Raw genomic sequence first — 13,667 nt, 5'->3', positions numbered from 1 at the left:
TGAGCCAAGATCATACAAATATATTCCAGCCTGGGTGACAGAGTGAGACTCCATCTCAAAAACAAAAACAAACAAAACACAAAATACCCCACCCCAATAAACTGGGGACATGTGCATGGAGGGTGTAAAATCAGTCGAGTGGGACACAATCGATCCTTTTTCAAATAAAATAGAAAATATCAGAGTTCATCACATGAAACAGGAGAGCTTGCTCTGTGAAAGCCGTCTTCCGTCACCCACAGATACACTGATACAGTGCACACCTCTCCGGATGCATGCGCTCTGACTGCATGTAACATGCACTGCTTACTGAGGTCAGATTTAAAAAAACATTTTAAGATTCAAAAATACAACGCTACAAGTCAGCATCCCTAGCAACAGTCTAACTTCTCCGTGGCTTGGTGTTATGATGTCTGGCTTAGCCATCATCAGGCCACGGGACCTGAGCAGTGTGGCTGCAGGGCCGGCAGAGTGACCCTCGGACCACGGGCCCTGCTGGCGCTGCCCCTTCAGGTTGGACCCGTGCTCCCATCATTGCTTGGCCGGGCAGTCAGTTCTCTGGGGCCCGAGCCTTGACCACAGCCATCCCGGGTCGTTGGGGTTCTTCAGTGCCTGATGCCTCCACCTCTGCTCCTGTCCTCCCTGCTCTCAGGAGCCACCCCGTCTGGCCCATCCTCTCAGAAGCCAGAGTCTCCAAGCAGAGAACCCTGAGGGCATAGTGTAGATTCTGCTTTTCGGAGTGGACCACCCACCAGAGAGGCGACCCATTCATATGCAGGTCTGCTGCCTTTATCTGTCTTCATCAAGGGCTCTGTCCCTACCTCCCAGACCGCCCTCTCTTCCTTCTGCCCAGCACCTGGGGGTGGGAGGGCAGTCACCCCTGCCCCATTTCCTGTGTCTTCTGATTCTCCCTGAAGAAGAAATTTGGATGTGGGTGTGATGGGGATGGGCAGGGGCACTGACTAGGAGGGACAGGGTGGCTCTGGGAGCAGCCAGGACAGAGGTCTGGGCCTTCTCAGGGAGCCCCCGCGTCATCCCACCCTGTTTCAGGGGCCCCTGCTCCCTGTACAGAAAACAAGGGGTGCCTGGCCCTGGGTCTCAGTGTCAGGGCCTGCTGCCCTGCTTGGCCCCTCCTGGGCTCTGTCGCACAGTGGGCTGCCTGTGGGGGCTCAGCTGGAGACCCTCATCCTGAGATGGAGGGGCCTGGCCCTGGGCATGAACTGAGTCTCACAGGGCTGCTGCTTCTTTCTGCTTCCCACACCCTGATGCACCAGGAATCTGAAACTGAAACTCAGGGCCTTGCTCTCTAATGAGTCAGAAATTGTTTTTGTTTTTTTTGGAGATGGGAGTTTTACTCTTGTTGCTCAGGCTGGAGTTCAATGGTGCCATCTCGGTTCACTGCAACCTCCGCCTCCCGCGTTCAAGTGATTCTCTGCCTCAGCCCCTGAAGTAGCTGGGATTACAGGCATGTGTCACATGCCCAGCTAATTTTTTTGGGTTTTTTTTAGTAGAGACGGGGTTTCTCCATGTTGGTCAGCCTGGCCTCCCGCAACCTGGCCTCAGGTGATCCACCAGCCTTGGCCTCCCAAAGTGCTGGGATTACAGGTGCAAGCCACCGCGCCAGGCCTCAGAATTTCTCTTTTTAAGGCATCCTCCGACCCCCAGGCGACACCCTCCCCTCCCTTCTTCACCGCAGCCCCTCCTCCTTCCAGGTCTGTTCTGCTCACACCCGGAGCTCTGGGAGGCCCCAGGCAGAGAAGCGGTGGTTGGGGTGGGGGGTCTTGGTCTTGCTCCAGGTCACATCTGGCTCCCAGAGCAGCCGTGTCAGGAAGGAAGGTTTTCCACCCCTCAGATCACGTGCTGTGAGATGATGGAATGAGGTCATAGGCTGCGTGCACGTTACATGAGCCATCGGACTCCTTATTCAAAACCGGAAATGGGCTGGGGAGTGTGAGGCCTCCCTGGCCAGGCTCAGAGCCTCCGCGCCGCACCAGCCCTCAGTGCGCCTGCACCCAAGACCATGGAGGTCGCCGGCCCCATGCTGCTGCTGCTGGCACTGCTGTGGGTGAAGCCCAGTGAGTCGGGGGCTGAGGGGGAGGTTGGGAAGGAGGCCTAAAGATAGTCGCGAGACCCTCTCGATGCCGGGGGCTCCAGAAGCCAGCAGGACCCTGCCCACAATTCTGAGCGGCCAAGGGTGCCTGAGCCCCCTGCCCCGTGTGCTGCCCGTGCTGGTAAGAGGGTAAGAGGGACCGGAACCCACCCTTCAGCCTCCGACCCTGACCTGCGCCCTCCCTGCCCCACCCCAGGCCAGGGTCTCGAGTGCTTCCAGTGTGTCAACGTCCTGGACCCCCGCCAGTGCCACCCCGTCCTCTGTCCCCTGCAGGCTGGAAGCTGCCCGTCTGCTGTAGCCACTGGCACTATCAATGGTGAGGCCCGGGGCAGGGGCAGGTGGGGGTGGGCAGGGTGCTTTCAGCCAGCCTTGAGGCCCCTGGTCTGGTGGAAGCTTGGGTCTGGGGACAGAGCTCAGGGATCTCCATCTGATGGAATGCAGACTTGGTGTGGCCCTGGGGCCGTGGCCTGTTCTCCTCTGGTTCTCTCCGTGTCCCCACTGGCTTCCAGGTTCCCTGAAGGAGGAGGTCCTCGGCAGGTCCCAGGTCGGTGGGGCCTCCTGTGCCAGACACCCTCCTCTCTCGCCCACAGGGCAGAAGTTCAGCTACATTACCAAGGGCTGTGGCGTTCCCTGTGCCCACGTTATGAAATTTGCCAGTCTTGAGGTCCCTGGAGAGTCTTACCCCATAAAAACTGAGGATGGACGACAGATTAACATGAAGATTGAAAACATAAAAACGACCTGCTGTGAAGGAAACCTCTGTAATGAGGCTGCCCGAGTTTGGCCTGGCCTCTGGGACCTGGCTGTCAGGGGGCTCCTGCTTAGCCTGGGCGCCCTCCTCTGGGCCCTGCTGTGAGCCCAGCCCACCCTGTCACTGCCCCTGGTGGGTAAATTAGAGGAGGGCAGGGTGGTTGCCCAGTGCAGCCCTCAGTTCCCTGCCCTGATGCCCCTGCCTGGCCACCCGGCAGCCCAGAGACCCCCCCTCACCCCAAAGCCCAGAGAACCCCTCACCCTGCAGCTTAGCTGCCTGCTGGCCCAAATAGAAAATGCACATGCTCAGTCCAAGGACTTTGTCCCGTTATCAATCTTCGGGGGTCCGGCCTGTGGCCTTCAAGGGTTCCCAGCAAATTCTCCAGGGTGGGGTTCAGAGATGGGAGGGCCTTCCCCAGGCGGCCCAGCCTGAGCTCATTTCCAGCCAGGATCAGGCTCAGCCCCAGCCCAAGGTCTAGGAGCAGGCTGGAGGGTCTGGAACTCGGGGCTGGGCCCCCCAGGAAGACGTGCTGGGGGTTGATGGAGGGAGTGGAGGGGTGGGGACACCGTGGGCCCAGGCCTGGCGTGGCTGCGGGGTTTCCACAATTATGGACAGTGTGTGAGAGGGTCCCGGGCCTACAGGCTGGCCACCTGTGTGAGGCACTGCAGAGTGGATGGTGTCAAAGGGGCAGACGCAGTGGATGGTGCAGGATCCTGCCTGGCCTCACGGCCCAAAGTCCCCACAGGGACTGAGTGGCTGCCCGCCCTCCAGAGGCTCATCCTCGGGCAGATGTCTGGAAGCGGTGGCTGGATGAAGCTGCGGAGAGGAGGGCACCCAGCTCTGGGGGCGCATGGGAAATCCCCGGGGGGGAGGCTCAGATCCAGGACCCTGAGATGGGCCTCTCTCCCTCTCCCCACCCCACCCCCCGTCTCTCTCCTTCCTCTCCCTCCCCTCCCCTGCAGGCCTCCCTACTGCACCTTTCCACCCAGTCTCCCTCCCCCAGGCTTCAGGAAATTGAAACTCAGCAAGCTGAGCTCCTCCCCCTCTGCCCCAGGCTCAAGGCACAAGGCAGGCTCTCACCTTCTGCTCAGTGAAACCACCTGTCCCTGGGCAGCAGGAAGCCTGCAGGACGATTCTCCCCACCACCCGAAGGCGATCAGGGCTGCCTCTGACTTCAGCCCTAAACTCAAAGCAGAGGGAATGCTGGGCCCAGTCCCAGATCCCGGGAGGCCCTCTGATCCTGTCTCCCCTTGAGAAAGGTGGGGATGCCCGCGCCCTGCTCTCAGTGTGGTTGTGAGACTTAGAAACCTGTGAGCTCACTGGGAAGTGGAGGTGCCCAGAGACGGAGGCGCAAACTAGCTTTAGCAGAAACCAAGCATTTGTTGGAAATTCTGTCATTGCCCAGCGCCCACCACACTCCTGTGTCCCTGGGTCAGATCCAGGTTTCTGGCCATGGTTTTTCGGGGCAGCTTCCTCCTGCCAGCTCCACTGTGATGGGCTGGCTTCTTTCCCTCCAGCAAAGCCACCTGCGATTCTGAGCGGACCACGCCGTGAATGCACTGCACACTGGGACCTCTGTCCTCCGGGCTACAGTGCCCAGGGTGCCTGGACCTTCTGCTTTCCTGCTCTCTGCTTGCATTTCTCAGACCGACCCACTTGGGGAATCCAAACTCCCCACACAGAATCTCCGGCTCAGTCTCAGAGGCTGCTCTTCCCCAGGGAGGACTGCTCTGTGGCTGGCCTCTCCTCCCGCTGAGCCCTTCTGGGCCTCCCACTCGGTCACAGTGGGTGCCTCATGGCCCTCTTGGGTGGCAATAATGATTCATGTTTCAGACATGAATCATTACCTCAGGGATCCAGAAGGACGACACGGGTCCTTGACCTGCCTTGACCTCAGGACCCAGGAGGACATGGCTGTTCATATCAGCTGCCGGGGGCGGGAATCGTGAGCTCCCCCAGTGATGACCGGCCCCCACTTTGGGACAGTGACCCTGGGATCCTGACAGACACCACAGCCTCCGGCCAGCTGGGGACAACCCGGGTCAGTGCTGAGTGGCTGAAGCCCTGGCCGCTCCCCACACTGTCCCAGAGAAATGAACAAACGCACTGCCATTTGGTGTCTGTTCATTTTCCCTCCCAGCCCCAGGATCCCCTGGGATGTGCACAGCACCCAGCTGCAGATGTGCCTGGGGCCAGGCCGGCCTCCTCCGTCAGGAGCCACCGTGTCTGCCAGGGGGAAGCCGGCAGCGCTGCAGTCCCAGGCACAGCTTCTGCGTGGGAGCCCCTGCCCCTCCCACAGGGTACTCACTAAGCCCCGGCCCGTCAGGTCCTGCCCCAGCCTGGCTTTTGTGCCCTCTGCACCAGTGGGTCCAGACAGACACCCTCCATTCCCAAGCCCCAGAGCCCTGGGTGCTGCCCCAGCCTGAGTGTGCTCCTTCCTGCACCCGCTTTCCCTTCTCCATGCCTCCAACCTCCTTCCGCTGCGGGAGGCTGAGCTCACTTGACCTGCTGAGCCTGGCGCAGGAGTACAGGCAGAGCACAGGGGAGTGGCTTCTCCAAGCCAAGCAAGCAGCTGGCTGTGGCTGCGGGGGCTCCTGCTTCTCCCCCACCGCCGCCTGGGCTGTACCACAGAAGACACCAGGACCCTTGATAGTCTCTCCCCCTAAGGGCAGCCACACACAGAGCAGGAAGGGGGGACATCTGTATTTATTTGAGGCACCGAAGCAGCAGGACTCCAATGTGGGGCTGGGCTGGGGCAGGGCTGGCTGGATTTGGGGCAGAGGCCTAGAGACCTGGAAGCGGCGGAAACGCCACCCCCAAAAGGCTGCCCTTGAAGGGCATGGGACTGTGCCAGGGCAGGGGGTTATAGGGGACTGGGGCTCTGCAGGCTGCTGGCACCCCTCCCTCCCCAAACACAGGCCCCAGAAACTGCCACGTGCTCACACCTGCACAGCACACCCACGTACCCCCACGGGCACACATCCCTACTGGCACAGCCTCCCTGGGGGCCCTCTCAGTGTGTCCACAGGAGTTGGTCCTGACGCTGGACCCTAAGACTCCAGGGGACCCTCATCCCTTCCACGGTCCCCCAAGGAAGGTCACATCATTGACCCCAGAAGTGAGGGCATGTGGCCCCACCTGGGGCAGAGGCAGGGCTGGGGCAGGTGGAGGAGCAGGGGGTAGGCCTGACCTGGGACCAAGGGCGCGAATCAGGCACGTGAGGAGTCAGGGGCTCTCACACCCTTGTGGGATCCAGAGAGGGCTGGGCTTTCCTTCCTGAGCTAGGGGGCCGGGGACAGGGACTGGGCGGTCAGGGGCCGAAGCGCAGCAGGGCAGGTAACAGGCTCAGCAGCAGTCCGGCACCCAGCAGAGTGGCGCTGGCCCGCAGCCCGCCGTCGGCCGCGCTGAAATTGCACAGGAAACCCTGACAGCAGCGGATGCCCATGGAAGCTATGCCAGCATTGATGTTTCCTGGGAGGGGGCAGGCCGGGGAACAGGACTTGCTCAGGGTGTGGCCAAAAGTGACGATCTTTCCTGCAAGGGAAGAGAGGCTGTGAGGGGAGCCAGGCGGCTGCAGGCAGCAGCCATGGCCTCTGCAGGTGCGATGGGGAGGAAGGCGCCGTCTAGGCCTGGCACTCACCGATGCCGGCAGACGCAGTCACCGTCAGGCAGTAGTTGTCCTGGTCGGAGCAGATGGTGGGCTTCAGGCAGTACAGATTGCTCTTCTGGTTTAGGCAGGAGAAGCACATCAGTGAGCCGGCTGTGGAAGGACACACCTGTCTCAGGGACACCTCCAGGGTCCCTCCAAGGCCTGACCCCAGTGGACATTTACTGAGAAATTACTGTATACCAGGCCCTGGGCTAGAGACAGAGCAAGGACAGTGACTCCCTTCCTGGCCCTGGAGCAGCTCCAGTGACACGCAAACCCACAGTGAGACAGTGTGGCCAGGTGGGTGAGCCCGCTGGGAGCAGCCTGGAAGGACCCCTGGGGCGTCTGCTCAGGGGAGAAGGGAGGAGAGGGAGCTGAGCAGGGCACAGCCGGACAAAGGTCTGGGGTCCCCAGGGCATCTCACCTTGCTCAACACCCAGAAGGGCAGCCAGCAGCACCAGCAAGGTCTTCATTCTGGAGAGGACGGCGGTCCTGCCTAGGGGTCCCAAGCCAGAGCAGCCCGTCCTGCTCTAGAGAGACACAGCTGGTCAGGGGCCAGGGAGGCCTCGCTCCTCACCAGGACCACGCACCCCTATGTTGTGGACGAGGACACAGACAGCAAAGAGAGGTGGGGACCTGCCAGCGCTCGGGCTTCCCTGCCAGCTCCTGACCCACCCCTCACTCAGTGCAGCCACGTTCTAGGTTACACCCCTCCCCAAACCTGGCGGGAGGGGGCCGCACAGGCAGGAGGAGGAAACTCAACAGCCCCCTCGGAATCACAGAAAAGGAGGCGCAGTGAGCGGCCTCTGCCAAGGGCTCTGGGTGATCAGTCATAATATTAGCTAGTCTGGGGCCGGGTGTCAGGTCTCCATGTGCAAGCCTGGAGCCTACGCCTGAAGTCCTGCTTGCCTTGGCTGAGTGCCCCCCACCTGCATTCACCATTGTTCCTAATCACCCAGTGGGAGTTTACCCAGCAGAGGTTTCCCGGAGCCCCTCACCCCACCCTGCCATGTTAACTGTCACTATGATAATGTGAATACCCCTCACCCCACCCTGCCATGTTAACTGTACTATGATAATGTGCCGGCTCCTCACCCCACCCTGCCATCTTAACTGTTACTGTGATAATGTGAATACTCCTCACCCCACCCTACCATCTTAACTACTCTTACCCCACCTGCCATTGTAACTGAACCTATGGTAATGTATGCTTCCTGCCCCTACCCACCACCATAACTGATCTTACTCTGTAACTTTCCACTGCCCACCCCAAACCTACAAAACCAACTCATCCCACTGCCCTTGGCTAACGGCCTTTTTGGCCTTAGCCCACCTGCACCCAGGTGAATAAGCAGCCATGTTGCTCACACAAAGCCTGTTTCGGGGGGTCTCTTCATTCAAAGCACGTGTTTTTCAACACTTGGGACAGTGGCTCACACCCGTGATCTCCATGCTATGTGGGGCCATGGCAGGAGGATCACATGAGGCCAGGGGTTTGAGACCCGCCTGGGCAACATAGTAAGATCCCCCGTTTCTGCAAAAAATAGAAAAATTAGCTGGGTATGGTGGTACGTGCCTGTGGTCAGCTACTTGGGAGGCTGAGGTGGGACGCTCTTTTAAGCCAAGGAACTCAAGGCTGCAGTGAACTATGATCATGGCACTGCACTGTGGCCTGGGCAACAGAGTGAGACCGTCTCAAAACAAGAAGATACACACATATATATACATAAACACACACACACACACCCCTATGTGTGTGTTTCTGTGTATAGTAGCTAATCTGTATCTAGAACTTTCCATGAGGCGGCTCAGTGTCTTGAGCCAGGCAGCTCCCCTGACATGAAGCGTGGGTAGCCCCCTTCTGGGCACCGAGGAAGGAGAGCTAAGCAGACCCCGTCACAATTAGTGCCTGAAGAATAACTGACTGCTCATTTCTTTTCTTTTCTTTCTTTTTTTTTTTTTTTTTGAGACGGAGTTTCATTCATGTTACCCGGGCTGGAATGCAATGGCGCGATCTCGGCTCACCGCAACCTCTGCCTCCTGGGTTCAGGCAATTCTCCTGCCTCAGCCTCCCGAGTAGCTGGGATTACAGGTACGCGCCACCATGCCCAGCTAATTTTTTGTATTTTTAGTAGAGACGGGGTTTCACCATGTTGACCAGGATGGTCTCGATCTCTTGACCTCGTGATCCACCCCCCTCAGCCTCCCAAAGTGCTGGGATTACAGGCGTGAGCCACCGCGCCCGGCTTAAGATGACCTCACTCACTACCCTTCCCCTCAACCTAAACCCAATAAATACAGACGCGCCTGGATGCTCGGGGCCTCGCCTGACTCCGCTTGTAAGTGGCGTTGGCCCCTGAACCCAGCGTTCTCATCCAGTACTTTGGTGTGTTGTCTCCTTATTTCTCGGATCCAGCACCTCAGCACAGTGATAGGGGACACCCCACGAGCCTAGTAGGGCTGGACCCTGCAATGGAGACCTGGGGCTGGGTGGGGGCATGACCCAGGGAAAGCACTCCCCATTCCAAAGGTGACTCGGTACTGAGGCCAGCAGCCACTAGCAATCTGCTACTCCCCCATCTGTGGCTAGGAAATGGGCACTGAGAGACCAGCAGGAAGGGGCCAGATGGGTCTGTGGACTGCCCCTCGGCCTCTGCACAGGACCCTCCCTTGGCCAGGGGCCCATAGCACTGTTGGGCAAAGAATCTGGAACACGCCCAGCTGGGGTCGTGATTCTCTATTTCGTGAGTGCCTGGTGTTGGAGGGGGAGGCTGCTGCCTTCTGCCAGGGACAGCCGTGGGCAGAGGAGGGGGAGGGACATTCTGGGGCCTGAGGAGCTAGTGCTGGGCACTGGGGGAAAAGGGAAAGGAAGATACCTCAGAGAACAGATCCGGAGAGGGCCTGGCAGAGGCTTTAAGAGGAAAGCGGCAGGTGAGGCCCCTGAGACCTGACTGTCATCCTGGGGTGCGAGTGTGAGCCCCAGATGGCCAAGAACAGTGCCAAGTCCTGCTGGGGCCTGTCCCCACCTCCAGGGAGGAGTGTGAGGAGGACGGATTTCCAATTTCTCCCCCATGAAGTGAGGTTCTGGTGTGGGGGAAACTGAGCTGTCTCTGAGGAAGTCCTGGCATGCAGGGCCACAAACAGGTCCAGCTGGTGCCTTCACCTGCCCACTGGGTAGTACCCAACCCACCGGGCCACGAGGCTGAGCTAAGGCACCGGTGGGAGTGGAAGGCAGTTAGGAAGGCTGGCTGGGCCAGGGAGCCCCGAGGGATCTGGCAGACGGTGGCGGGTGCCCCTGGGGCCCAGGCTGCAGGCTCATACCCAGGCTCAGGGAAGGCTGCCCGGAGCCAGGTATCGAGGAGCTGCTCAGCCAGCCAAAGGCGGGAGCCTTTCCTGTGTCCCGGAATGAGGAGGGGCCCGGTGGTCCCTCCCCGAAGGCCGGGCCCCCAGGACCTCACCGCAGGCACCACCGGAGCCAGAACAGGAAGCGGCGGTGAGTTCCAGCGCCCCGGGGTGATCCGCGGGGGCGTGAGTCCTCCCCTTCTGGCCAGGAGCTCCGCGAGACCCCGTGCCCCTCCCCGAGTCCGCGAGGCTGTCCCTCCCGGCCCACGTCGGGGGCCAGGGGCCTCTGGAGTTGGGCGATGGGCCCGGGTGGCCGCGCAGCCCTGGGCCGGCCGGGAGGCTCCTGGCGGCAGCCTCCGCCCGCTCCCGCTCCAGCTCTTTGGAAAAATTCGGGGAGGCCTGGGGGGGATGGGAGGAGAAGCCCAGCTCCCCGGGGTCGGGCCCACCCGCAGCCGCCAGCCCCTCTCCGGCGCCTCCCCGCCCCCACCTCCGCCCGCCCCGGCCCCCGCAGGGAGCACCGCAGCCGAGGCCGCCGGTCCGAGCGCGTGCGGGCAGGTGACTGGGGCCCTGGACTCACCGCCGTGGACGCAGCCCCTGCAGCCTCGCCGCGCTCCGGGAGCCTCGCGCGCTCTGAACGCGGCTGGACCCGCGACTCCCAGGCAGCCCGCGCGGCCCGGGGGCGGGGAGGGGCGGGGCCTCCGGGGCGAGGGCGGGACGGGGAGGGCGGGGTCTCCTGGGAGAGGGGGCGGGGCCTCCGGGGAGGGGCGTGGCGTGGCGGGGTCTCCTGGAGAGGGGACGGGGCCTCCGGGGCGGGGTGGGGCGGGGTCTCCTGGGGAGGGGCGTGGCCTCCGGGGCGGGGAGGGGCGTGGCCTCCGGGGGGCGGGGTTGGAGCCCGCGGAGGGCGTCCCCAGGCCTGCCCCGGCACCGGGGGACTGATGGGGAGGCCGAAGCCCAGTGAGGGGCTGAGACCACCCCCAAACCCCCCGAAAGGTGGCGCCTGAGCCACGGCCAGGCCCGGCCTCCTTCCACCCGGCCCTGCTGTGCGCGCGGCGGGGCAGACCTGGCGAGGCCGGGCAGGGGACCAGGTCAGGGTGACAGTCGCTGACGCCTGGACTTGCGGCCAGTCCTGGTTGTGTTCAGGGGCCGGAGGCCTACGGGTGAGCAGACGTGTTCGGGGGGCGACCCTCGGAGAGGATCGGGGGAGCAGCGTTGGTTGGGGTCTCGCCTGCAGAGTGGGGCGGGGGAGGGGAGGACGCCACCCCCCAGCCTGGGCTTCCTGAGGTCATCTTGTCCCTGCTCCAGCCCCAGGCTGGGCTGCTCCTTGGCCATCCCCCAGGGTAGAGGGGGGAGACCGGCAAGGGTCGGGAGGTGGTGGGCTTTGGCTTCTGCCAGGGCACTGGTTTGGCCAGGACATCCCGGAGGTATCAGCTTCCAGTCCATCTTTGCAGGCTGGGGCGCCTTCTAGGCAGACGGCCCTTCCCTGTCTGGCCTGACCGGCTTGTGGGTGCCTCTCCTACCGCCAGGCCCTCTCTGAGGGGTTGTGGGCCCTGGGACTCTGCCACCTGTCTGTTCTCCAGTCGACAGTGCATTTCCTCCTTTCTGGGTGACAGTCAGGGCGAGTGTCAGGCAGGGTGTTTCTGAATCCCACACGGGGGTGGGGAGAGGGTGGGGGGATGTTAGGGGGGGAGGGTGTGGGGAGATGCGAGGGAGGGCAGGTGGCCAGGTGGCCAGGAGGCCAGGAGAGGGCTGGGGCGAAGAGACACCTGTCACACCTCGTCTCAAATCTAGGGGTCCTTCTGTGTGGCTGTGTTTGTTTTGCATGAGTGAGCATGGTGCGTGTGCGTATGGAGGCTGAGGCTGGGGCTCTGTGTCACGAGATGTACTGGCTGTGGTATGATGGCGTCGTGGGTGGGGCTTCCAGAGCTTTGGGGGCGATGCCCCAGCTGTCTCTGGGGACAGGAGGCATCCAGTAGGCGGTGTCTTGGGGCGTCCCCGCCTCTGAGTCTTACCAGGGGCACAGGCTGGGCTGTCTGTTTCCGTCCTGGGAGCATTTTTTCTTGTGCCTGTCCTGAACTTTAGGCTGGCCCTGAATGGGGAGCTCAGAGCTCTTCCTGACTGTCAGGGAGTTCCAGCCCAACCCCACCCTCCCACACCTGGAAGGAAATTTGGTAGATTTCTGTCCTGACAGGCACACACGTGCCACCTGCATTCTCTTTTGATTCTAGAGTATCCTCCCCTCTGGAATGCTGGTGGTGAGGGCACGGGGTTCCGTCTGTGCAGCCAGCACCTGGGGCCATCACTGCCATGGCAGGGGCTCAGTAAGAATTGTGGGATGAGAGCATGGGTGGGCTTTGCCCTCTTCAGGACAGGACTCTCGGATTAGAAAGCAAGCTGCATCAGGAGAGGGGTTGTTTGGAAAAAACTCTCAAATCATTTTTTCCTGTCTCTCACCCAACACAACACAGAAGACATTAACACAGAAGACTCCCAAGACTGTTGGGGCCAAATGTGGGGGGTGGGTGTTTCCCCACCCCGAGCAAGCCATCAGTTCTGCAGCGGACACAGGCTAGGTGTCCTCCAACACCATTTCAACACAGTACCTGGAGATAGCGTCAGGTCCCATGGGTCAGGGCTCAGCCCCAAGACGCCTCCCCTGACACACACCATTCACCGGCTGGCTCCACGGTGAGGTTCCTCCTATTGTTAGAGGAACCCTTGCTCACCAGGCCTCTGGTTTAATGGAGCATGACCAGAGTGACTCCATCCTGAAGTGGGTCGGAGGCACTCACAGGCACCTGTAAGGTTAATGCTTATGGTCTAAGAATAGCCACGCTTCAAGCTGGCCACCAATTATAATTACAGAACATTTACCGCCATATGGGGCATCTCCCAGCAAGCCTGCAGACTGTCCAGATGTCCCGAGAGCTAGCCCACTCTACTCAGAGATTATGTCAATGAGCAGGCTGAGGTTGGAGGATGAACCGCACTGATGGCACCCACAGCCCCTATCTTTAGTGAGCACATCTTCACATTCCAGGGGTAACCGTGGCTCCCGCTAACAGACGATGGGCGTGCCTCCTCCTGCTTTCTAAGCACGCCCCGCTCTGTGACGGACTCATTTCTAATAACCCTGCTTCTCTCACTGTGCTCTGTGGCTCACCCCAAATTCCTTCCTGCTCGACATCCAAGAGCTCGCCCTTAGGGTCAGCTCACCCTTAGGGTCTGGATCGGGATCCTCTTTTCCAGCAATACTGCAACGGCTCCCCGTTTTGCCTGCAACTGATTTGCAAGAGTGGCTTGGGGAACTCAAGGAAGCACATTTACAGTGAATTATAAAGGGGCACAGATGAAGAGGCACTGGGCGAGGTTCCGGGAAGGCCCTGCCAGGAACCCCTGTGTGTTCAGCATTCCTTCCCCCAGGGCGGGGCATGGATCCGCTATGAAGGTGGTTCTTCTGGCCGGTGATCAGGAAGAGGGGGAGGATGAGTCCTGCCTTGGGGCAGGTGAAAGGGGAGCAGGAGACGTCAGAGAGATTCCGTTTCTACCCATAACTGTAACAGGGGCCGAGGGAGTCATAAGCCGGGGCTGGACCAACGCCAGCTCTCTAACCCCACACCACTCCCTCCTCCTCACACAGCGGCCCTCCCGGAGCACAGGAGCACAGCGGTCATAAGACTAGGCAGGGCTGCTGTGACGTGGAGGCCTTTGTTTTTTAATATTTAATTTTTTAACTCAGGCAACCTCTGGTCCAGAACAGGTGTAGAGACAGTCCCATGCCTAAGAGGTCTTTGGCCCAGTTGTGGAAGACTTCTGTC

The 13,667-nt window shown here is 60.9% G+C and overlaps 2 protein-coding genes across 4 annotated transcripts; one reads left to right on the top strand and one right to left on the bottom strand.

The window, feature by feature from the left end:
- The first annotated feature begins 1,929 nt into the window (after window positions 1–1,929).
- On the top strand, window positions 1,930–3,171 carry LOC108291262 (lymphocyte antigen 6A-2/6E-1-like). The gene is made up of 3 exons (XM_017511487.2): window positions 1,930–2,075; window positions 2,307–2,426; window positions 2,701–3,171. Exons 1-3 carry the CDS (start codon window positions 2,021–2,023, stop codon window positions 2,964–2,966), a joined length of 441 nt encoding a protein of 146 aa, XP_017366976.1. The 5' UTR covers window positions 1,930–2,020; the 3' UTR covers window positions 2,967–3,171.
- A 2,381-nt stretch (window positions 3,172–5,552) lies between these two features.
- On the bottom strand, window positions 5,553–10,537 carry LY6E (lymphocyte antigen 6 family member E). Of its 3 annotated transcripts, none has more exons than XM_017511485.2 (4): window positions 10,430–10,537; window positions 6,935–7,040; window positions 6,502–6,621; window positions 5,553–6,395 (listed from the first exon to the last, which is right to left on the bottom strand). In XM_017511485.2, the coding sequence occupies exons 2-4, from the start codon at window positions 6,981–6,983 to the stop codon at window positions 6,172–6,174; spliced, it is 393 nt and encodes a 130-aa protein (XP_017366974.1). In that variant the 5' UTR covers window positions 6,984–7,040; window positions 10,430–10,537; the 3' UTR covers window positions 5,553–6,171. The 3 variants fall into 3 exon arrangements, with proteins under 3 accessions (XP_017366974.1, XP_017366975.1, XP_017366973.1); XM_017511486.2 differs by having other exon boundaries at window positions 6,935–7,035; window positions 10,430–10,532; XM_017511484.2 differs by lacking the exon at window positions 10,430–10,537 and adding an exon at window positions 7,948–7,966.
- Between the last annotated feature and the right edge of the window lie 3,130 nt (window positions 10,538–13,667).

The sequence above is a fragment of the Cebus imitator genome, unplaced genomic scaffold (assembly GCF_001604975.1).
Source record: "Cebus imitator isolate Cc_AM_T3 unplaced genomic scaffold, Cebus_imitator-1.0 Scaffold449, whole genome shotgun sequence".
NCBI lineage: Eukaryota > Metazoa > Chordata > Mammalia > Primates > Cebidae > Cebus > Cebus imitator.
Note: the sequence above shows the minus strand (reverse complement) of the source record. Positions and strands in the feature narration are given on the sequence as shown.